We start from the raw sequence: 26,045 nt of genomic DNA on the forward strand, positions 1-26,045 counted from the left end.
TCAAACAGTTGAATATGATGACTTTCAAGGAAGCCTGGTTATTTTTTTTCAGAATTTTGCGAGGTACATGCAACATGACAGAATATAGTATTGTTTATCAAAGTAGTTAAATGCTAGGTATTATTTCAGAATAAAGCTCTTTCTTTTTCTTGATTCCTTGATGTGCTTCTTAACAGATGTCATCTTATAGTTCTTGAGGGTATCTGTTTCAACAACATGGGTCTTCAGAAAGTAATTTTTCATCACTTCTTAAAATATTGAATTAATAATCATATTTACTGAGGCTGAATAGTCATAATGAGATCACATTTACAATAAGATTAATTTTTACATATATTTATTAAAACTTTTAAAGTGAATATATTTTAAATAATAATGTTTTACATATTTTTTATGTTTATATGGCTACTGGAATATCCAGAAACAGTTTATGCTAGAATGAATACCAAACAGGTTGAATTCACGTTGCAGATTGATGGATCAGAGTGGAGGGAGCTATGTCATTAAGATTAAGAGTACATTGAGACAATTTTGGTTTCCCAGCAGTTGTGTTTTGCTTTCTCCATATCTCCATATATTCCTTAGAAATGGAAAAAGGCAAAGGATATGCTTACTAGTATGTGTATGTGTACAGGACAGACCTAATGTAAAAGGGCTTCATCACAGAATTCAAATCAAGAGTCCCTTCCAACCTCAGTCACTCTGTGACTGTGTGATAGAATGGTTCAGAGAACGGGGATCTTACTCTTGTCTTATACATTGACACCAATTATTCCTGCTTATTTTTTTTGAGTGATGACCTTGCTCAGATGACTGTTGGATGAACACTTCCTGTGCTGAAGGTGTTGCACTTTTTCTTTCTACCTTTGAAATTGTTTTCTTGCTTTTCATCTCATTTGACACTCCTGTGTATCTTTTCCCAAATCTGCCCAAAGTAACCTACCATGAGGGATCACCACCTATTGTCATGTTACCTGGAGGTAATCTGAGGTCTTTCATAGCACAAATATTTTTTGTGAAGACTGCTTTTCCTTTTCTCTGGCAGTGGAAAAAGCCCAGGTGTTTTTTCCTTCCTATTGAGGGGATGTATTCTGTACAGGGAGTTATATGGGGTTAAATAATCTCTCTTTGTGAGAACAAATCATCATCAGATTAGACTACCAGAGCGACAGAATGTGTTTGGAACAAGCTGTTAAAATCACAGTCAGCTCCCAAACTGGCTGTTAAAATCTGCTGTCTGAAAGTACCACTTCTCATCACCACTGCCCAGTCTCCTGGCTACTCTTCCTCCTCATCTTCTTCATGTCTGCCTCTGCGTTTAATGTTTGGGAAGGCCCATCACTGCTGTGCTTCTGGCCCTATAACTCTGTTTCTCAGCACCACTTCTTAGGCCTCCGAGGTCAGTCTTTGGTGTTGGCCAATAACAAGTACACAAAGGGCAAGCCTTCAAAATGAGGGCAAACAACTTGTATAAGACGAAATTCCAATCTCTTTACCTTTTTAGCTTTTAAAGTGATGACTCAGTAAGCACAGTGATTAGCCCAACGTACATTTGTGTACACAGATTCTAAGTCTGAGGAAACTCTGAATTCACTTGAGCCATCCTGAGGTAGTAGCCTGTAATCAGCTATTTTTTCAAATGTATTTAATATCCTATAAATTATATATCAAAATAATTTTTTTATATGTAAAAACCATTTTTCTGCTCTCTAAATGAGATGTTCTTGATGGTTTCCTTCCTCATTGTTGTTGTAGCTGGACTGTTGCTTGTGAAATGTTTGGTCAGTGTTAATGGGTATGGGTGATGTTAAAATGCTCAGACATGAGCTCAGGGTAAGCAGGAAATTGTGCCTATCGAGTCGTATCCAGTTTGGCATGCAGACACAACTTACATGGAAGTTTTTCTGACAAATTCTACAGTAGGAATTGGATGAAGTTTATTAGAAGACATATGCGGGTGGTAAATGGTGGAGTACCTTGCCACCTCTGTGTGGAAGTGAGCAGAGGGTTAACATGAGCAGGAACTAAGGAGATGTGGGAAGATAAAAACGGGCTTTAATGTTTAGCTTTTACTCCCCTGACAGTTGCCCTATGATGATATATGCCCTTTCATCCTTCTCAGAAGTTATGTTCCATCTGTATACTTTTACAGTGTCAAAACAGTTATAACTTACACCTATTTTCTGACCATTGGATCCCAGGGGTATAACTTTTGTTCCTGTTCAGTTGCAGCTGAACCCAAGAGGGATCTTTTTTTCTGTCATTTGTTAACCTTGAGGTTGTGTTGATCTGACATCCTGACTTTCACACACAGTCAGAAACCTGGGAATAATTGTTAGTTTTCTTTGTGACGATCTGTGATTAGAGAAAAACAAAATTAAATGCGAGAAAAAATGGAAGTCAATGGACAGATGGTATCAAAACGTATTGGCATTGCCAAATCCCAGGCTAAACAGACATCATTGAAAGTACAGACATAATTAACAACCTCAGGCATGGTAACGTAAGGATTAGCTAATTGATCTATGTATTATGTCAGAACTACATAATACAGTGATCTTTGATCTGTTCTGTCCTTTCATGTAAAGACTTATTTCTCACTGATGAAACTGAATACCACAAAAAAACTAGTGGATGTGTATTTTTAAATAGGTACTAGTGATTGGAGCACCTTTGTAATGTAATATGACTTAAACCAATGAAGAAATCAGAGGGTCTGTTCTTGTTACATTTGAAATAACCAACTGTGTGATTTTGTCTTCATTGCCTCCTCCCAGAACCTTTGTTGAGATGTTTCTTTCTTCTGGCACACATATCTACTGACAGCACGAAGTAGGTCCAAATATAATCTGTTACTGCTAATCCTAGAAGCTGTAACCACCTGGACTTTCAACCTTACATTTTTTGGAAGAAGACTCAGCTGAGATTCTTTCTACCACTGTTGGTAGAATTAAAAAGCACATACATCTAGTGTATCTTTTGTTGTGTTTTGTGCCACAGTTGAAAAACTGGAGTGAAAGTTTTGCATTCAGGAGGCTGAAGAAAACAGTGTCTTATGCTGTTGAAACCAGAAGAAAAATTAGATTTTGAGGAATCATTTTGTCAACTATATTAGGATTGTGAAAATATCAAGACTTAAACTCTCATGATTCTGTTGACTTCTAAAAGTTTTTATTCTGGTTACTTATTCCTACTCTTGCATTGACCAGAATCAAATCAATATAAGAAAAGCAGGGTGTTGTTTTTCCACTTATTCTATATCAAAAACTGAAAGTCTTCCAGAGTATAATTATTATTGGAGCAGCTGCAGTGTAGCACTTGTTTTGACTTGTTGAGCAAGAACATTTGTCTTGGAAGATACAGAGAAGAGTAAATTGAATGAAGAACACGTTTACTAATTAATTTTTCAACAAAACATTGGCTATTGAATGAAGACCAGGAATCTCACTAAAACATCTTCTTTATCCCATGTTTTAGTGTGAAGTCACAAAAAGGCATCATAGGTAATCTTGTGGTCTACACAACCCCTGGGAGATGTAAGGAAGCCAAGCAGAGTTATGCCTTTCTGGTTGAGGCATTTCTTTAGGTCTATGCTTATAAACATTGCTGGCAGGCACCATCATACAGGTCCTGGGAAATCTTACATGCTCTGGGTGGATGCTGAATGCATTTATTTACTAACTGAGTTTTAATTCTTAAAATAATTAATGAAAAAGAAAGAAGGTATCCTTTTACATATTTACTTATATATTTATGTTTTGGTAGCTGCCATTATTTGCTAGTTGCTGCCTACTAAATAAAGTTGAATACATTGCATACATCTTTTGAGAGGATTAGAAAGTAGCAATGAAGTAATTTCAAAGTCCAGCTTCATAATTTAGTGTTTCAAACTACTTCCAACCTGGTGATTGTATGATTCTATGATTCTATGATTCTGACTTTTTCAAAGGTGTATTTTCTTAATTAGTAAGAAACTATGAGATCTTAATTATGTCAACAACAAAATAAAGAACTCAGAATTTTAATAATAGGACTGCACTTTACTGGTCATTCTTAAAAAATGTAATACTAGCTGCTTTGGTAAGATACATAAATGTACTGACTTTTTTTATGAAGTAAGGAATATCAAAGTTCATATCTTTTAGGAAGGATAAAGAAAGAAAACCAAAACGTCCAGGCAATGTTTTTTTTTTTTAATTATTGTTTCTGGTTTCATTAATTCTTGTTCTAGGTTCTGTTCCAGTCACAAGATGTTTTTTAATTGACTTTATCTTGATTTGCATTACTTTGCAATTCTTACAGTTCAGTCTGTGCAATTATGGAAGGGATATTCTACCACTAGAAGTCTGGATGCAATAAACAATAGGTGATTTTTCATTTATTGAAACTGCCACTAACTACACAATATTTCATAAACAATTTCAAATTGTCCCTGATTTAGTTAATCAAAATAGCCAAATGCTGGTCACTGTTGTCAATAACTGACTGAAAGTAAAGAATTTAGTGAAATTACTCTAAATTTATAGCAGTGCGACTTGCTTCAGACTATGACCCATCAAGATTTCTGCTTTGTGTTTTAATAAGAAAGTATATTTTATGTAAAAGCAATTTACATCATTCTTTCAAAACCACATCTGTAAATCTATAATTACTTTAAATTCAACTGGTCTAATAATAATAAATACAGAGCAACTCAAATATACAGTACTGCAATAAAACTGTTCTTAAGGAAAAGAACTGATGCAATGAAAAAGAAGTGAAGTTTCTGGAAACCGACCCACCCTAATTAAGCAAAATTCTCACTGATTGTGGAAAGTTTTGCCTCAGTTGGAAGGGGATCAAAATTTGGATTAAGATCTGACAATGAGTTTCATGTTTAAGCTAGGATACGTGAGGAATATAGTTTTGGGGACAGCTATTTTTGACTCCTGCCTATATTTTTGACTTCAGAGACCTTTATATGCCTGCTCTTCAGCTTTGAGGATGGGCTGATCCATTTTGATCCGAGGTGAGTTCCCAAAAGATCTCACTTCAGAAAGGAAATTTGGAACATCCGCAAGACACATGGACACATATCTGAATCCTGGGCAGTGTATTTTCCCACCTCAGCCTGGGGAGGGAGATGGGAGGGAGGTGAAGGGTTGTTAAGCCTAGATCACGCATTTTCCCTTACTACTGGCTACAGAACATGCATGGATGCACTAGCCCTCCCTCACTCTGTTGATGAAAATGATTAAATAGAAAAGCGGAAGATTTGGTACTAAGAGAACAAGCAAATGGGCATATGACTCTGAAGCTTGGCAGTTAAAACAGTTGAATGATTATATTTATACTATACCTTAAACTCTGATTTCTCTTTAGATCATATAAATCTTTTTCCTTTTACTAAATATTTCCATGGAGAGGAACACATTTTTTACCTGTCCGTAGATGGAAGTAGATGAAGTAGTCTCTTCCAACCCAAACCATTCTATGATTCTATGACTATCTAATAAGGGCCTAATAGCGAATGGAATATAAAAAAATCAGACATGGGAATAAAATCTCTATTTGTTCATGTTTTTACCACCAACTCCTGCATTTCTTCTGGGTAGTGGCCCAGGATGTCCCTCTGCTGAGCTACTCAGTGTCTTGGCAGTTAGGATACGGTCATGGAAAGCAGCTGATAGGAATTGAAGAGCCCTTTGACTGATCAAGGGCTATCTCTCAGTTCTATTCTCTGGAGCTGCAGAAGAGGAAATGTCGATAAACTCTTCTGTTCTTACTGCCTGATGCAAGACGATTGACCCTTAACAAACAGAAGTGTCTCTCTACTGACTGTCAGGTAGCCATTTCGGGTGTCCAAAACAATCCTTTAAGGACAGGCGACTATTTTTATCAATTTTAAGGTCTAACTCAAAATAGATTTCCCAGCTCCAGATCAGGATTCTTACCATTCTATAAAACAGATTAAACTTAATAAAGCAGTGCCTATACAAGTATTTATATTTTTTAATAATCAATTGGAAAGTATTTATATTTTTTAGTAATCACTTGGAAAGTATTTTTCATCACACTTGGACTTTCAAGAATCCCTTTGATTTAAAATGTTTTGTAGAAGACTAGTTCTCATTCAAAGGACAATGGTCAGGACAAGAAGGCTACCATTTACTTCATCAAACTTGATTTTGTCTTTTTAGGACTTTCAGAGTAAAAGGTTGAAAGATATGCTTGCTGAGATGAGCTTAATCTTGTTTTCTAAAGTTAATGCTCACTTTCTACAGTGTGAATGCCTAAATAAAGTTACAAAGTGTAAAATATATATTTAAAAATCTATTATCTGGTATCCTCAACTCAGAATGATATTATGATGAATGTGCTTGTGAACATCTCTGTGATGCACTTAATTAAAACATTTACACCTAGCATAGCTGTATTTTCTTTAAAAAACCACTTTATTCTGCTCTAGATTCACATATTTTCTCCTATCCACACACCCTACAAAACATTTGTTGCCTTATTTTGTAAAAAGTGAATAATTTAAATAGTCTAACAGTAGATGAGACAACGTGGTTCTAGAATTTGAATGTTGGTGAGAAGAGCAAGAATGAGTTAAACAGCTATTTGATGTCTGTCTTTTCACAGTAGCACAATAGCTAATTCCTAGGGCCTCTGACCTTTTAGTGTCCTGTAACAGAGCACTTGCATTAATCTGTTGCTTATCTGTCACCTACCACATTTGATATTTCCAGCCTCTGCTTTCAATTATCAGTCATTAGAGGCAGTACTGAGTAATTTCAGGAGAAACCGCTTGGAACCTTTGACCTGTTTTTGTCAGATAACCACAAGTGTTCACTGCAGATAAACTATCGTTTCATTATATTCAAGATGTAAACGAGTGTCTTTGTAGTGTATTAGCTTACTGTAGCCTTTATCACCTTCAAGTGATTAAAACTGACTGGTTTACTTAGTGCTTATGCAAAGAATTCAGAGTCAAACAGTGAAATACAGTGAGATTGGTATAAATGGGCTCCTCTATTTTGGAGTGGTCTAAGATCCTCCATTTCACTTTGGCTTGTACATTTAGTGGTTAAACAGTGACATTAAGTTGACTAGGGAAGCTTCACTATTCGTGAATCCAGCTGGGATCCTGGGATCACACACTGTAAAATCAGCTTATTACCACATATCTTTGCTTTGTGCCCCCGTTACCAAAGAAGCTTTCACTTTCCCTACATGTCACCACATACCAACCCCTCTAGCAAAGCAAAGCACATGTCAGTGGGGAGCTAATCACTAATGAAAGAAAGCGTCTAATAGTCCCTCATGCACTATGACCTAAACTCATTGCTAGGACTTTTTAGATTTTTTTTTTTAAGCTCAGTCAACAGTTAATCAGACATTTATAGCTGAATTGGTAAAACACAGTTTACTTACTATACTGTCCATCCATATATGTGCTTTGCTTGTATTTTTTTTCCGGAAGACAAGTGCTTTTGTTAACGAGAATTAGCTCATGATATTTTCACTTGGTGTAAAAGGTGACCCCTTTTCCAATCTATCTCGTTGGTGCAAATATGTCTTCATTCTTCTTGGAGCTGGACTTATTGTTAATACTGTATGAATATTTCATCAGTTTGCCACATGGGTGGAAAATATCATTCTTTCCCATCTTACACACAGGTGTTTATGATATTCCCCTGAGCCATGATTTGTCTGATGTAACCACAGTGCTGTATATATTAGTTTCAGGTGTTATAAAAGTAACATTTTAAAAAGTTGGTGCTAAGAATCCTGATCAATGAGACCAAAGGAAGAATTTTATTGTAATCAGCATTGACCATAGTATTCCAGATATTTTCACTTATAGAAATGATATTTCTCCAGTGGTTAAAAAAAGGACTTCCTAATTTTTTTGCCTAACCAGTTTTTAAATGCTGTGATTAGTCCCAAAGAGAAGCACTTTGGCAGATGAACTGAGCAGAGCTGGAATGACATGAGAACACTCTGGAAAAACTGGATGCTTAAAAATCTTAACCTGTATTTTTTTGGGCTGTCAGTGTTGAAAAGCTTTTGCATGTGAAATAGAATTATTTCAGCCATTGTGCCCACCCTGTTTCTTCATGCCATTTGAGAAGGATAAAATACCTGAGAGATATCCTATTGAGCATTCGCAGTCATCCCCGACTGCAGAAGGGATCAAGACTTGTGTATTATTTTTTGTTTTAAATAATATCATTAAATAACATTTCGCTTTTGTAACTTGGCGGTAACTTGTTTTGTAACTTGTTGTTCTAGTCATTAGTCAATGTATTGCAACATCACAGACACTGCTTTCTTTTCAGTCTACCATGCAATGCAAGATCTTAAGTTGACTAAATTTGTTTTTATCTTTTGCACATTGGAAGACAGAAATTTGCAGTTTGAAATTCTGGCTTCATTGTGGAGAGTGGGACCTCCACAGCGTTCATTGCCTGTTTCCTATAGCCCTTCATCTCTGCAGGCTCTTTCGGCTCCCAGGTTCTAGCAGGCCTGTAAATGCTGTCTTGACCCAAGAAAATGTTGAACTTGTGTCCCTTTCAGATGGCATCGTCTCTCTTCCTTGGGTATTCATGGAAACAGAGATAAGTACTATCTATGTGAACTGTAATAATTTTTGGCCCATCAGGAAGTGGCTACCAGTGCTTTTTTAGCAGTTGTGAGTGGTCCTGAAAGAACTTCATTAATGCTGTTGTGGGGTATTGTAGAGGTTTCTGTTACATCTGATACAAAACCCGGACTGTGCCTTTAACTCCTTGTATTTAACAAATTAAGAAAACCAACTATGATCACCTTCAAAACAGCTCCCTTATGAGTTGACACAAAACTGCATAGTATGCTGCAAGCGTTCAAAGCAATTCTACAGATAACTTTATGAAAGTCTGTTGAGGATTTTCTATTGTTTTAGCTTTCACATCTTCTACCGACAAAATATGGGTTCCTTTGAGCACCAACTTGATATTTGGAAAGAGGGAGCTAAGTCTGGTGAACAGGGTGGGTGTTCAAGCACAGTGATGTTGTTATTAGCTAGAAAACATCTTCACAGACAAAGCATTGTAGGCTGGCCTGTTGTCTTGATGTTAACTCACTGTTTACTCTTGCACACCAACATTTTCTGACTGAGGGTAAGAAAACGTCTGTATTTGAGCACGCATCCACTCGTACTGAGTGAAGCAATTGAGTTGAGCGCTGTCTCACTGTGAAAGGTTAGAACATGTTCTATAACTATGTCTTTGTCTCTTGATTCCTGAGCTATAGGGTTAATCTCAGTTTTTTTTTCTTTTGGACCTCATATGTGGAGACAATTGCTGTTTCCAAACTAACATTACGAATAGTAAGTAACCAGGCAAAAGGAAACCTCAAGCCCAAATACAGGCCAGGAGTACTGGCATTTAAACCTTTTATTTAGCGTCTAATTCTCCAGTGCTTACTCATAGTGAGTAGTGCTTAGTTACCCATGCATGGTGGTAAATATTTGTTGAATAAATAGCAATCAGGGATATCAGAAAGGGTCACTACATTAAGTCTGTCTTTAATATATTTTTCCTTGAAATGTTATTGGCATGTCTGCATGATGTTAGCTTTGAAATACTCAGTTACAACCTTAGAAACTTGCAGCAGGCTCTTTGTACTAGAAAAATCCTCCCCGATCCAATGCATTTGCATATGCTAATCTCTGCCAAATCCTTTCCAAAATGAAAGGCTTTCAATGGATGTTAAAAAAAAATAAAAGCAAACAAACTTTAAACCTCAAGCCAGATCTCTGTATATATCTCACAGTTTAGAATCAGGTAGTGGAGCTGCTAAATAGCTTGTATCCTGTTTCTCTTCAGTAGCAGCCCATTCATCTCCAGGTACAGAGCAACCACTTTACATGCTTCTGCTTCTTTTCTGCTTTACTTTTTCTATACATAGTGGATGATGGCAAACCCATGTAAGCTAAATATGCAGCTGAACCAAGGGATCCTCACAGTTAGCAGAAAATTTTCTTTTTGTCAGCTGGGAGAAAGTTTATTTTCAGAGAAGACACAGAGTTCTTATAACATATATATTTTATTTTTTGTGATTCTTAAGGCAACAGAGATTTGTACATTTAAAAGAAAATATGTTAATCAAAACAAGGATAGTTTTAGAAGGGTGAAAGGGGAATATATTGTAAGGGACTAGCTGCATGGCCACAGGTGATTTAACTAGTAACTACTGCTCTGAAAATGATGTAAATACTTTTCCTTCCATAAATTTTACTGTAATAGGTTCATAACTGTACCCTTACATGGGAAGCCTAAAACATGGGTACATTTCTGTTTTGTAAGAACACATGTACATTACAATAACACACATATGCAGGTTTATATATAAATATTACATATTTATACACACATATATATATGCATTGCGTATGTAGACAAAATTGCATGGGTGCACACATATACATGAGCATAAAAGTATAACTATACATATATACTGTAATAACATACACATTATATTATTTATGCATGTAACATTTACTAATCCAAGTATGCGCTTCTTCAGAACTGATATTGTTCCTTCCTCAGATTGGTGGACTTAAAACTAAAACACAATAAAAAAGCAGAGGCTATAGGAGGAAGCATTTAGAAGAGCTGGGTACAGTCCTAAATGTTTAGCATGTTATCCAAACTGAATCCCAGCTCTGAGTGTTTTAGGCTTTGTCCACCATCAGTTAAGCAAAGCATCTATCTCATGAGGCAGGTGGAACTTTTCTGTAAGTGAGAAGATCTCTCTTCTCACAGAACACAGCTGCTTCACAGGTCACTGATACATTGCACTTTGTGGCAGTGGAAACCATGGATCATTTTCCTTTCCACATCCGTAAAATCTGAAGTAGTAATCCCAGAAGATGATCATCAGCCAGTGCTGTGACCTGTAGATTCCCTTGCCACATCAAAACACATATTACATTGCAAAAGTTGCTCCTAACTCAGGATCAGAACTGCAGCAGACAGTGAAATTAGCCCCAAATCAGTTGTAAATTCAAATAAACAAAGATTTGTTTAATCCTCTTTAAAATTCTGTGCAATCCTTAACTAAGCAATGATGATTCTGACTTTTTCTTTTAAATTCTATCTGACTCAGGAGCAGTGGGAGCTTCACCTGCCCTCCTACTATACCTCTGAGGGAACTTCTCAAGCCAGGACTGGTGGTCCCTTTGCCACCACGGCACCAAAGCCACTCAGCCTTAATTCATGGCTCCTTTTTCTGACATAACATGATGCTTATGCCATTAGAGTACAACCAACATGTGTTAATTCATGTGATGTAACTGCTTCTTAAATATATAGTTGTCACAGTGCACTTTAGCACCACTTCAGAATTTATTACCTTAAGTGGAAATGAGCAGCATTCTTCTCATCTGCCTGGTTATTAATGGCAATTAGTGTTTTCCAAAGTTATCTGCGGCTCTGACTACACTAAAGTCCTAAATCCTTTCACAGCTTTTAGTTTGTCCATATTTCTAGTTATTTTACAACACTCTCTCTTTCAGCTTTTTTTTGATATTCTTTCCACTCCAGTTTCTGGAATTTGTATAAAAGCCACCGAAGTTTTTTTTCTTTTGAACTGAAGACACTGGTCTGGTGGAATTTCCTTTAACTGGAAGTATGTCTGGGCTTGTGGTTTTATTATTTGCACAGTTTTATATTGTCCTGTTTGTTTATTTCCAAGCACAGGGAACGCTCCATTAATCATGGGAAATGGGCATTTGTTTCACCTCTTTAATTTACAGTCAACTCTTTCTCTCACAGTTGAAAGGGACAAGGACTTCTCCCACCAACGAAGGCACTACAAAGAGTTTCGCTTTGACCTTACTCAAATCCCGCACGGAGAGGCAGTGACAGCAGCCGAATTCCGGATATACAAAGATCGAAGCAACAGCCGCTTTGAGAACGAAACAATTCAGATTAGCATATATCAGATCATCAAGGAGTATCCAAACAGGTACCACGTTGGCTTGAATGTATCGCATGTTGAATAATGTCTCATGTTCCTATCTTAAGGAGGGAGATAACAGCTGATCATAAGCGAACCCTCGGCAAGGCACCACTGTTATCACTGTGGCTTGCGTAGTATTAATTCCTAGGCAACAGCAACAAATACTGTGCGAGAATAAAAGTTATCTTCAATGTAATTTATTCCAGGTTTATTGAGAGTTACATGTCCAGTCTCACCAAATAATCTGGCCCTGCACAGATGGGGTGAGGGTTCGTCTTAGTAAGCAAATGATGGAATTGTATGCACAGTCTAAGCATCTGGAATTGGGAAACACACCATTTGCTGACATTGAGGTACTACCAGCCAAGATTTATTTAGCTCCTTAAAGGCAGCTAGATGGTTCAATTTTGTTTACTTTTGAAGGAACATGGCTTTTTTTGCATGTTTTGATATTCTACAGAATGCAGTTAAAGGCTAAAGTCATGCACAGACTTTAAGATTATGCATGCACACTTAACACATGCTGCTCACCATAATTGAAAATTAAACCAAATATGACATTATACATAAGCAAATCTCTGAATCTTAGTTTGCAGAGCTCTGTTTGTGACGCCTTTCCAAGACTCTTCAAAACCTGAATAAATAACTGAATTTCACCAGGCAAAGTAACTCTATGCCTGAAAACTCCCATTGAAAACTAGCACAAGTTCCAAGATGCGTCTGCAAAAAGCTACATACAAACAAAATTCGAGTGTGGATATTAAATGGGTTCATGTAATCTCTCAAAAAGTGGGCGGAGGGGAGAATTTTTGTTTTGAGATAAAAAAAAATATCATTCATTTTGGAACAGATAAAACATTTCTGTCGTGCTTTGAAAAAGAAAAGAAAAAGGCAGCCTAAGCTTGCAGAGTATTTTGGAGGAAAATAATGTCCCGTCACCAGTTAGCTTGAAAACTGGACCGGGGTTCAAATTTCTTTTCTGTCCACATAATCTTGAGTTTATACCTTCCAGGTGAGATCTCTGAACACCAACTTATAAAATTTTTATGGCTATAAAGAGGGAGATATTTTATATCAATGGAGTAAAACCAACAGGAGGGAAAGCACCCATCCTTCCAGAATAACTTTTGCTTTCTTAGTAGATTTAGGCAAGAACAAAACAGTGTGAGATTTTTTTTACCTCTGTCTTCAGCTTGCAAAAATTCTTTTGACATATGTTCTAAAAGAAATTTCTTGGACGAAGGAATGAAATGGGAAGGAGAAAATCATATCTTTTTAGAAAGCACAGGTCAGGATAGGGTGATGAAACTTCTTCATCTGCAAACTCAATGGAATATTTTAAAGAATTAATGGGAAAAATTTTTCTAATCCATTTGATATCTTCTTTTTTATATATATATATATAAAATATATTTTATTTATTTTCCCAGTATGTGGTATCTGTTCTATTTGAAACCCTTAAAGAATGCTCTTGATTTATTTCAATACATAAACATAAAATTATAAAAATTTGTATTTCTATTTATAAACATGTCCCCTAATAGAAGCATGATGCCGGAAAGGGGGACATGCAACAATATATCACCCATTTGATTTCTCCAGTATACCTACAAAGACTTCAGACATAGAATTAGTGTTTCTCTCCTATTATTGATTTTGCCAGTCTCTACTCATATATGCAGTACATCGAGGCAGATGAATCCATGGGACAGAGTGGGAGAAGGCTACAAGTTCTCCAATGTTCAAATTAGAAACAAGGAATTTTTCCTACCTGCATGTTGATGTCTCCAGACAGAAGAGTTTCTGAGAATATTTTATCTTTTTTTTTTTTGCAGTAAAGTCACGTCTTTTGTTTTAAGATCCAGACTTCATTAATGTTATTCTTGATGTTGTTACCTCAGGCTTGTTCTACATATGTACACAAGATTTATGTGCATAATTTTCAGAAGATGCAACTGTAAAATGTGAGGGTGAGGAAACTGTGAGAGTGGTGAGACACTGGAACAGGTTGATCGGAGAAGCTGTGGATGCCCCCTCCCTGCAAACTATCAAGGATAGGTTGGGTAGGGCTGGGGCTTTGAGCAACCTGGTCTAGGGGAAGCAACACCGTCACAGCGGGGTTAGAACTGGATGATCTTTAAGGTCCCTTCCAACCCAAAACATTCTGTGATTCTATAATTCTATCATTTGCCCCTGCTCCTCCACCCTTCTTTGCTTTGAACAGGAAACATGCATATCTGACAGGGCTCTGCAATCCCAAACTCAGTCCTGCTATGCTTTTAGGTAAGGAGTGGTCAGTTTATGTGGTTTCTGCATCGAAGACTAAGGATTATATTGTACTCTCGAACATTTTTCTGTCTCTGTAGTAGCATGGCTGCTGAAGTGTGTGTGTGTGTGTATGGAATTCGCTTGGAGTTTGCTGAAATGGCAGTCTTTGAGGCTGAAATTCTCTACTTGTTCTAAGTAAGTGTCTAAAGCACAGTCCATGGCAAGGCAAACTTTCCTACGCAGCCTTGCCAATGTACTGCTACCCAGATTTTTTCTCATGACGAAAGTAATGTAGTCCAACAGGCCAAATCCTTGTTCATGATGTGGTGGCAGCTAGCCACTAATTTAACTAAACCCCAAGGCTTCTTCCTGCGTTAGGGAATCCTCAAGTGGCATTAAGATACTAAAGCAGCTTTCTGGAATGAGGCGAGAGGTGAAGCAGAATTATGGGGATGGCCTGTTACATAGCAATCGTGATTTAATCTGGTCAAAAACTTCGCTGGGTTTCAAGGAACATGGAGATGGTTTATTCCACTTTTTCTTCCTTAAGTGATCTAGGAGATCTGAAGCTTCTTAGACATTCTGCCCACAGTCTTTTTGCTTAAATTCTTGATTGTGGTAGCATTTCTGCTGCAGACAACCAGCCGTTTGGGAACAGGCTGAGATCACTAAACTTAAACAGCCCCCATAAAGGTAAAGCCAATCAGCTGTATTCTGCCTGAATATGTTCTCTGCTGCATTTCAGGCTATTTACGACATAATGCCTTACTTTTTTATTATGTGTTGTGGGCTATTTTTTAAATAGAAATATTTTTTAAATTAAAGCCAAAATTTGCAGCTGTTTTTCATTTTAAGTATGGTTGGTTTTTTATATTTACAGAATAAATGAGAATTTTAAAATTAAAAATGTCACAAAATGTGATGAGAAATTTGAGTGAATGACACCAGCTAATGGGGCAATCCTGATCCCAGTGCTCTCTGTGCTGTCACAGGGGTCAGATTTTCATGCCATGTTGTGAAAAAAGTTGGGATTTTTCTTGACAAATACATTGAATTTCTGTAGTAAATTGCTGTTATGTGGGCCAAATATTTATCACTGGCCTGGAGACATTTTTTTCTGCTATGTGCTTTGGAGAATCTGTCCTAGTTTTCTCTAGGTTCCCACAACTTTTTTGTTCATTTGCTGAGTCAATGAGTAAGTACAATCTGCCTCTTTGATTTGATTAACTTAGCCAGACCACTATGCTTGTAGGCACGCAAACAAGAAGAGTGACATGTCAATGCCAAAGACACTTCAGTGTAATTTTCTGCTGCAGTACAAAACACATTCAGGAAAGATCCACAGGTGAAATTTGACCTTTATAGGGATTTCTGGACCGTACCATGAGTAGTGCCCTATTCTGATGTGGCATATTAGGCACTTTGCATCGTGACTTTTGAGAACATTTCATATCAGTCCTAGCAAAGTTTGTAGCTGAAAGACTCTATATGGGAAAACAATTATGTATTCTAGGAGGACATAATACAAAGGTGAAATTATAGCATTGTGATATGATGATATTTTATATTCCAAATAATTTTACAGTTTTCTGTTAAATATACTGAATGATACAAGATATATTTATAAATAAACAACTTAAAGACTACCCCATTCAAAATTAAACCTTTCAGCTTTAAAGTTCCGATAAAACTGCTTGTTAGAGAAAAAAGTTGGCATTTAAGACTCCAGAGAGTACTATTTATGAGCTTGTGGTACGTTGTTAATTTGTTCAGTGCTAGCATAGCAAGTCAGGTTCTTTTGAATTGTAAGAGTGTTTTCATGTTAGCTCCAGAGGGAGAACGTATGTTTTCTGCTTGTGTGGTCATTAGCACAGTTTATTAGAATGGAAGTGGTAAGAGTCCAGCAAAAGATTATCCTTTAACAGAACTAAAAAAAGGTGACTTGAAAGAAAGACCTGTCAATTTTCTTTTTTTTTTTCTTTTTTTTTTTAAAAAGCACCTTTATAATTTCTGAGCTCCTTAACTTGATTTTGCAGCAATTTCTCATACATAAGTAAACATATGCTTGCCATAGCTCATTTAGTCTTATTTTCCTGACTGTTGAACAATCACTGTTTTGAGAGCTATGCGAGTTCATTTTTTTTCAGGTGCATTACAGTGTTTAGTTTAGATAGGACAGTAACTTCCTACAATGTTGTTGTGATTAAGCAACATAAGAAGACAGTGTAATTTTAGAAGTGGATAGAAATGGACCATTGTAATTTTAAATTGACTTTTTATACACAAACCCTATATTTCTGCTGTCTATATTGTAACAATATGATTCCAAGGTCTGTATAGCCCAGTCTGTCTTTAGTTCACTTGAACAGTCAGAATTCAGAAAAAAATATATTTTCATGCATATTACTGTTTTGAATACCATTTACTGCAAAAAAAAAAAAAAGATAGGTTTCTATATCCATAAATTTAGGTTTAAAATGATAAATGGTGAAAGTTTCTTATAATGCATAGTGCTTTGTGGAAGCATATGAAATGAAACTAATGAGAGTTAAATATCTTGGGTCTAGTGTGGTCATTTTAATATATTATTTGTAACACAGATGTGGTTCTGGAATCAATTGTGTCAGGAGATATGTGAAAGCAGAACAAATAAACGATCCATACTAAACATTTAGTAACACGATTATCCTAACTCCCCAAAGCAGCCCTTCTGAATTACTGGAAGATTTCATGGAACAAATTTGAGAACCAGGGAACTGAGGGTTAAAATGTAATTATTACTTTATTGAATAGATATATGATTTCTACTTTGATATAGAGACTTATTTTCTAAACATCTATACTAATATGAAACTGTCTGATCTGTCATTTATTCATGTTTTGTCATATGATACAGCTGCTGTCATCTGTTATTAATAACAGATTTTTTTAGCAATGCTATGCCTTTGTATTTCAGTTGAAATTGGAACATGATTTTGACATTTTTTGTCTTTTACACTGAATGGTTTATAAAAGTTAATCTTCCCAATACATTCTAGCGCTGAAAGACGAATCCTTTATATGCAGCCTCAATTACATATTTTGTGTATTTATATCTGGAAACTGGATTTTTCAGATTTTCCAGAGCTGTAGTTTTCACATTCTAAGACTCATTTCAGAAAGGTCTCTCAGGGGAAATACCTGTATTATATTTAAAAATTGCTTGTTAGCTACAGCACATGCTGTACTGTGTCGTGATGGGGATATGTCAAAGGATTATTCATTTGGACTCCAGGAAATTATTGTCAGCAATGAAATTAAGGACAAAAAAATAATAATATGTGAATGCTTTAACTCTCTATTTTCTTTAACTTAGGGATGCAGACTTGTTCTTGTTAGACACAAGAAAGGCTCAAGCTTCTGATGTGGGCTGGTTTGTATTTGACATTACTGTGACCAGCAATCACTGGGTGATTAATCCACAGAACAATCTGGGCTTGCAACTCTGCGTTGAAACCGGGGACGGTAAGATCGTAACTGTAGATTATAATGCTGTATATACTCTTGTCATCTCTTGCTGGGAATCTTTTCTGGATGGATAATTTCTAACTTGACTGAATGGCAATTCACTGAAAGTTTATAAGCAAAGAACACAAGTCTTGTCCTGCCACATATATAGTGGGCAAGATTCCTACTGTTCTTAATTCTGTAGAACATTGTAATTATAAAGGTAACTTGATTGACTTAAATTAAATGAAGTTTGAGATTAAAGCTCCTACATACATAGTGAAGTTTCATTTTAATTTTCTTCCATTGACAATTACATCCAGGAAACTCAAATACATTTTGGAATTTATGTTTTAGAAAATTTCTAAAGATCTAAAGATCTTCCTGGACTGATGCATGGAGAAAGATATTAAAAAAAAATCTGACAACATTTCAGAAAGTTCCTCATATCTGTTGGTACTGGTGTTAGAGGAACGGTAACAAGAAGATAATGTGGGAATTTATTTTCTATGATTTGAAGAAAATTAATTATAAAAAGTTTTAATCTTGAAATGGGTTAAAAATTTGAAATGTTGAAAATGTAAATAGCTGAAAATTTGAAAGAACTATACAACGCTAGAGCTGTAGGGGTTTTGGTAAAAATTTACAAGACTGCTACATTATTCACAGTTATGCTCTTCATTAAAAAGTGAAAATGCATAGCAATGAAAAATAACATTTTTAGAAGAAATGTTCTTTATTTAGACTTCTTTTAGAAACTAATAAAGAGAGTCTTATATACTGTTTTCTCTGTGATGGTTCACTTAATCCATACTACTTTACAAGCAAAGTTTCAGATTTAGCTCTTTCTTGTCAAAAAGCTTTTTATGTCAGAGGTCAAGGGATCTATGATGCCAGCTAATCTAATCCTTAGCTGACATAATGTTAATGAGTAGCAGAAGAAACCCTGGTGTAAGGATTAATATTTTTCCCTTCTCTCTTTGTTCTGGCTGCATTTCCCCATTGTTTTTGATCTGAATTCTCCCTCAGGCTCAGCTGGGCTGTGAACAAAGCCTCTCATACTTTTTCAGCAAGTGCTTTGGCTGCTGAGGAGTTATGCAAAGACTGTCCTCCTTTAGGCATGGCGCTTCAAAAGGGAGTTGGCAGGCTTGAAGCAGAGAGGATGATCATTACAGTTTATATTGCCTATATGGTCAGAGTACAGTGAGTGGAAAAGGAAAACAGCAATGCGAAGTTGACCACGCTGTTCAACCAGCCTTCAAAGGCGCCGCACCTGAGCTTGGGCTGTATGGGGAGAGGCTCTGTTAGGCAGTCCAGTTTTAAGACCTTAAAATTCTGGAGAGGTGACACCTCCGTCAGGCATCCAAATTAGGTGGCCTGGCTTCTGGCCAGCTTTCCTGATCCAGAATAAACTCCATCCCTGACTTTTTTTTTCCAGGAGATTCAAATACAGAATTTCTTGAAAATTGAATATCCATGAAAGGCATTCATTAAGAAACCCTGGAACCAGCAATTTGTTGGTTCTAGCCTCAAAATTATATCCGTTCAGTAAACAGCAGGAAAGTTTGTATGGGTAAAAGAAAACCTCTAGTTTAATACACTGAAGAAATTGTAAAAGAACAGTTTATGTAAATATTTCCCCTGTCCTACTCCCAAGATTGGAAAGGTGATAGATAATTTTCTATTTTAAATTCCAAAGCCACAGGCAGCTTTACCTTCTACACCTCGCTTATTTAAATTTCTCAACACAGTTGCTTGAGTGAGAAGGGAATTCCCCTCTTCTCTCACTTTCTGTTCCTTTTTCAGTTTATTTATGCAAGAAGAATGCCCTTTCAGGGACTAAAGCTTTCAAAACTATAGGGAAGACCTGTATTATACCACTTCAGCTTAGCATAAGGAAAATTATCCTTTCATGCTCTTACAATTTTGCTCTTAAGGCTTTGATTATTTTTATTGGGTTGCTGTTACTTCTGGAAGCTATTATAAACACCAGCAGTTGAATGACATGTTTGTGTACAGATGGAACATGAATTTTTATACATGACTCAGTGTGCAGTGGACTCAGTTTGTAACCCGGAGAACCCCACCCACCTTCCCTCCAACCAATTTTCTATGAAAGCTCAAGAGACTGGTTCAAATCAACTGAAAAACCTTCCCTTTAGGCTGTGCAGCTCTGAAGCATTTTTCTCCCTGCCTCTGACTGTCCATTGATTTTGCAGGAGGTAGAAGAGCCCCATAACTTGAGAGACAGTTACGATAAGACCTGATCCATCAACCTTTCTATCACAACCGACCATTAAGTTAAACAGGATTCTGTTAAGGCAGAGGATCCCTGTTTGAGGTATTCAAGTCCTGCACTGGGGCCCTGGATAATCAAGCCTGTAAACACATACTAATTTTGAGATTTACTCATACATTTATTCATTTCCTTTAAAATGGAATGCCAATAATTACTGAGACTCCAGGGTGCTACTATATTGTTATCATTAACAGTAATCTTTCTTACAGTTATCTTTCAGTTACTTTTTAGGCAATTACTTGTGTAGATATATTTCTTTGTTGATCCCTAAAGATGATGCATAGATAATAATAATGTCTACATGAAAAAAAAAAACTCCTGTAAAATTTAATATAACAGTGTGATAAAAACAACTTTGGAGGAATGTCTGGTTGTTGTCATTGATATTTTTTTCACCCTTCGAAAATGCTGAAAAAGTACAAAAAGCCTCATGACATTGGAGTGTGTTTTCTTTTTTCTTTAAGACAGTATTTGCTATCATACTCCTCATTTTAGCATGATATGTAGACTTTTTCTCTTAATGGGACGTTTTATTTTGAACAGTAAGAATAAAAGTTTGCATGACGCATATGGAAGCTGTCAACATGTAATGTACTTTTTCCCTAGGGCTGTGGTAAATTAAGGATAAGGGGTTTTTTTCTATCTTTTCTAATATCTCCTCAACATTCTGAAGCATCTCCTTTTGGCCAATTCCCTCCTTCTGACACCAAAACTCTCCGTGGTATTTAAAACAAGAGGTGATCATTTTCACACTGATGGAAATGTGGGCGTTAGGTGAATTGCGGCATGAAATCAATGCAGATGCAGAAACAGTTTGAAAAGCTCCATATGACGCTTTTTCCTGTATATACACCATATGTCTCCTAAGACATAAAACATGTTCCAATGAATCAGCACCTTTGTATTAACATTTAACATTTTTATAATTGGAAGTTAGCAATGGTCTGAACATCACTTTTACTGGAGTAGGAATAGCTGCCAGAGTACTCCTTTTGCTGAAGAGAATCTAGTGCTGTTTACAGCAAATGAGAGAGGATGATAACATATAACAATGACTATTAATGATACACAGGACAAAACAGTTTCCAAACACACAGTTCTCAATACAGCATCCTGGGTAGCTCCCACTCTCTTAGCACAGAAACTGCTGCAAGTAACAGCAGCTCCCACTTATTTTCTATCCGTACATCAGAGGGGAAGAAACTGGTTGCAACTTTGCAAAGCCCAAGCTGATTAAGGTAATTTTGGTTACCACATAGATCTATGGAAGGTTTCTTTGGGTTTTCTTGCTGTTTGAATTGGTTAGGTGGTAGAAATCCTCAGCTCCCCATCTCTGACTCTTAATTCAGATTTTTTTTTTCTTTGGAGCAAAAGGAAACTCAAAAGAAATAGGTTCCTTTATCCAAGTGAAGCCTGGGGAAGGCTAATTCTTTCTCCAGCATGTATTGGGGTAGATTCTGACATGTATATCCTGGAAGAGGGTTTGGCTTCTCATCCTACATGCTACAGGAAGGACTGGTGATGTCCCTAACCAGAAAAGATGGGGGAGACATTAAAAGACACTGTCTACATTTTCTTAGCATCTTCTCCTTTAAGCTTAGGCCTTCCAAGTTCTCTTTCTCCTAGGAAGCATTCAGAGAGGCACACTCTCTATGTTGTGGAGGGTGGCTGTCTCGCTTTCAACCTACAGCAACCTGTTACAGCACCCTGGCCTCTTCAGGTACTTGGCTGCATACATTACATTGGCCTTGGCCTCACCTTTACCACCCTAAATTTTATCAACCTCATCCCAACCCGAGGTTCCAGTCAACCTTGGCACCTAAGGTAGCCACAGTAGCCATGAGGCACTCTGAAGGATGCTGCTGGCTTGTTACATTTAAGTCTCTTAGTGGATCTGGTAGTTACAAGGCAAAATATCAGGAAGGAATTCACTTTCGTAAGTGTCCTTACAGTGGGAGAATTTAGTATATATATATTTATATTGATATGTATATGGACTTTGGCAAGCAATAGCCCTGCCTAAATTCTGAGCCATCTGGAAGCCATATAGCCGTGTTAGCACAGCACTGAACCCAGGCTAATATATCCTGCCCCTCAGCAGGTTTTATTAGCTTGGGCTCAAGCACTGCCTAAGTACAGCTACAGGAGTTCTGGTTCAGAGCTGACTTTGGCCAAAATTACGCTAGTAAATTAAACATGATCAGGAATATTGTGGTGTGAAAAGAGCCAGGGGGATGCCTCTCTTAGTCTCCAAAACAGGGTGACCCCATGGCAGCTGGCCCCTGAGATATGTCCCTGCAGCACTGCCTTGAGGTGCTTGGGGTGCTGGTAGAGCTGGTGTAGGACACAAGTGCATCAGGAGCATCCTCCCATCCCAGCGCTTGGGAATGCTCCTGGGCACTCTTTAACTTACTCAGATAGGTGTAACCCCTGTTTCCAGCTGGGTCAGATATACAGTCAGCATTTTCTTGTGTCTGCTTGTAGCAAGTGATGTGAACACACCTTTTATTAGTAAAGGCACACGTACTTTATGCAGGAGGGCCAGGGAGGTGAGATGGGCTCCTGCCACTCCTGCTGCCACCACTGCGTACTGGGGCATACTGGTACATACTAGTCCTGGCTGTGCAGCTCCCCTTTCACCCTGCTCTCCAGACAGATGAAGGATACATCTTCTTCACAGCACAATATTTTAGAGATAATGACATTTGTGTTTGTTTTCATTCAGAAGGCTTTTATGTATTTTATTCTTTGGTGGATGACCAATTAATCTAATCTCTCCTTGTTTTATTATTTTCCTGAACATATATTTATCTGTGCAGAAGAGCCTTAGGACTCCCACAAACTATTCTACAGTATAAGTACATTAAATTTAAAGGATAAATCAAGTACTTACCAAGTATATTTGTGTATGATTACATATGATCTTTTGCCTAAGCAGACATGGTACTGCCGCATTATATAGCATGCCATGGTTCATAACATGTCCCAAAGTGCTTTCTTTAAGAGCTTTATGAACATCAAAATCAATACAAAAAGATACACAAAAATTCCTTCAGTTGAATTGAATAAAATGACAAAATGTAAAATTTTAAAGCCAAAAGCTGAATCATTACTTTTCACTAAAGCCGTGAAGCCTAGGAAATGGATAGCAGAATGTTCAATACCACTCATTTTTCAGAATCCCTTATAGCCTCCAGGGAACAGAAAAGTTAATGAAACACATGAAGATTGTTTCAAAGCACATTTCATGTTGATATAAATAAATGTGCACACCAAAGGAAAAGTTTGCATAACAGTTTATGTAGATGATACAACAGAGACAGTATAAAATACTTCAGAATTGCAGTGTTGAGGAATTCATATATGGAGCATCACATTTATGTTGTTAGGTTTTCTCTTCTCCTTTCTTTAATAAGCCTTCATTTAAGCTTTGGTAGCCAAACCCTATGTTAATTCTTTTGTTTCTCTGACGTCCCGTTGCTCACAAGAACACTGTTTAAGCATGAGAAACCACACTGTTTCTACCTAATTTTGAAAACTACTTTGTGAGCTTTTAGTTTCAGAGCCTCAGGACAGTTTTTTTCTCAAATATTAAATGTTATTGAACCTTGTGTATTCAGGGTCTTTCTCCAAAAGGCCTCTCCCAATCCTCACTTCAGATATCACGCCCCACAAGGAAGAAAGGATAGGTATAGCATTGAATATAATTTTTTTTTCAGCAAACCAGAAACAAATTCTTAGCATCAACAAAGTTTTCATTTCTACCTACAAATATATAAAATTATTACACAAATAACTACTTTGACCTAGCAGTAGTGGGTAATATGCAGAATGTGTTTTGTGGTTTGTTGAACACTTTTAAAAGTAAGTGAGTGCTTGTTTTTCATAACAAAATGAGTGGCTCGTTGCAGTTCGATGACTCAGGACAAAATAATGGATTTTGGAATCACTCATTGTCCTGTGTTTCCAGTGCAAATCTGGCCAAGATGCATAATGGCTGAAAGCTCTTGCAAAATTAGTGTCTGCTCAATGCTTTACATAAAATATATACTGCCTGAGGAGAGACAGCCAAGTCACAAATCTTACCACTGTCACTGGCATCCACATTGACAATCGCAGAAGTTGTTAGCTTTCTGGATGTCTTGAAAAACGAAGCGATGTCTCCAGGTCAGGACTGTGAGACAGATTGTTACTGAATGATTGAAGGACTCTTGCATTTCCATTTGGAGCAGCTGGTGGGGGGAAATGAACTTTTAAGATGGAACTTGATCAGTTCATGAAAAAAAATTGTATGCTACAACTGCAGGTCACAGTAGAAAAGCAGACATAGTGAAGAGCAAATAGCTCCACAGTTACAATCCTGAGTGTTGTTCCTATTCTCTGCGTGTGAGAAAAAAAAAAGAAGAAAATCACCATTGTCAAAGTAGCACTTTTTTGTAAGATGAACTTCACACTTATTTTTGCAGCAGTGATTCCTTTATTATAAGGAGTCAGGCAGTGAAAAGGCAAATAATATTCATTCAGTTCAGTCAGTCAAACAAGCATTTCCACACATTTTCTTAGAAACTAAGGGCACTTTACTATCAAATAGAATAAAAGCTGAAAATAAATTTAAGTGCCAAGTCAAACAAATATATCTTGCCAAAGGCTCAAAATCATATGAATAAGGACTAAGGAGTTCAGCAGATTTGGAACTTAATTCCTTAAATAACTCTTAGTCTCTAAATATACCCGTCAATACGGAGAGAAGATAATAAATTATCATATCAGGATTGAGAAATAGATGCCAGAATGAAGAATACAAAAGGTCTTGACTGTCCCCACATGGAGTAAGTTCATCTGTTATGCTTATTTGTTTCTTCATAGGGGCAAATGCAGTGTTTAAGTTCAATGGAACAACTGCTAGATGACTTCTGGTTTATTGCAGCAGTTTTTATTGCAGTTTCGTCTTATTTTTTCCTAAGTCTAAAGAAAAATCTTTGAAATAAAATATGATGGAAGTATAAAATCAAACCCATTTTTCAGAATACTTTGCTGCATTCAGTTCTTGTTCAGAGATATTCAAATGAAGTAGAGAGACACACCTTGCTGTTTTAGTTTTACCAGTTTCATGTAGGTGAAGGTAAAGCTCCGAGGGAAGGTATAGCTAAGCAGGTCAGCCCCTGAGTCATTCAGCTGATTTAAAAAAATTTTGCTCTAATATCACAGTATGGAACATCTACTGTGGTTTTAACCCTAGCCAGAAATTAGGACCATGTGGCTGATCTCTCTCACTTTCCCCTCTCCTACCCCCTGGTGGGATGGGGAGGAAAACTGAGAAAGAAATAAAACTCATGGGTTGAGATAAATACAGTTGAATACCACAACAAAGGAAGTGAGAACAAAGACAACAATAATAACAATAGAATATACAAACCAAATTATATGTAACGAGCTGCTCACTGCCCAACCACTGACATCCAGTTCGAACCTGAGCAGCAATCCCTGAGCAGTGAACCCTGGTCCCTAGCCAACTTCTTATTTATTTATTGAGCATGATGTGGTACCAAATATCTCTTTGGCCAGCTTGGGTCAGCTGCCTGGCTATGCTCCCTCCCAGCTTCTTGTTCATCTACTCACTATCAGAGCATTAGAAAGTGAAGAAGTCCTTGATTTCTTAGTGACAACTAAAAAATATCAATGTATTCTCAACACTTCTCTCATACTCTAAAACACAGCAGCTGCTGGAAAGAAAATTAATTCTATCCCATCCAAATCCAGAACAGTGCTGGAAAGACCTGGATTTTCGGTTGCCATTGAAGCTGAGAGTTTTCTACATTCTTACAAGAAATTATGGACTAAAAATATTTTCTAAAAATGAAGCCCATGATACAAAGTCCAGTTCAGTGCAGGGCAAGATTTTTCATACTATGTTCTGAAATCCAGACTATGGACAAAGGTGGGAACTATCTAACAAGACCATAGCACACAGATGGAGCTACTGCAGAGGCAGAAAGCTTAATGC

General features: G+C 36.9%; 1 protein-coding gene and 1 non-coding gene across 4 annotated transcripts in view; both read left to right on the forward strand.

Annotated features, from left to right (window-relative positions):
- BMP5 (bone morphogenetic protein 5) overlaps positions 1 to 26,045 on the forward strand; it is a 58,678-nt gene that overhangs the window by 17,361 nt on the left and 15,272 nt on the right. For all 3 annotated transcript variants that reach the window (XM_069851481.1, XM_069851480.1, XM_069851483.1), the window contains 2 exons: positions 11,802 to 11,994; positions 17,612 to 17,760. In XM_069851481.1, the coding sequence (XP_069707582.1) occupies positions 11,802 to 11,994; positions 17,612 to 17,760 (342 nt within the window). The remainder of the gene's footprint in view (positions 1 to 11,801; positions 11,995 to 17,611; positions 17,761 to 26,045) is intronic.
- LOC138718439 (U5 spliceosomal RNA) lies at positions 5,348 to 5,415 on the forward strand. Its single transcript, XR_011337078.1, has one exon. It is a non-coding gene; the product is annotated as a U5 spliceosomal RNA (small nuclear RNA).

Source organism: Phaenicophaeus curvirostris, chromosome 2 (genome assembly GCF_032191515.1).
Source record: "Phaenicophaeus curvirostris isolate KB17595 chromosome 2, BPBGC_Pcur_1.0, whole genome shotgun sequence".
Classification (NCBI taxonomy): domain Eukaryota; kingdom Metazoa; phylum Chordata; class Aves; order Cuculiformes; family Cuculidae; genus Phaenicophaeus; species Phaenicophaeus curvirostris.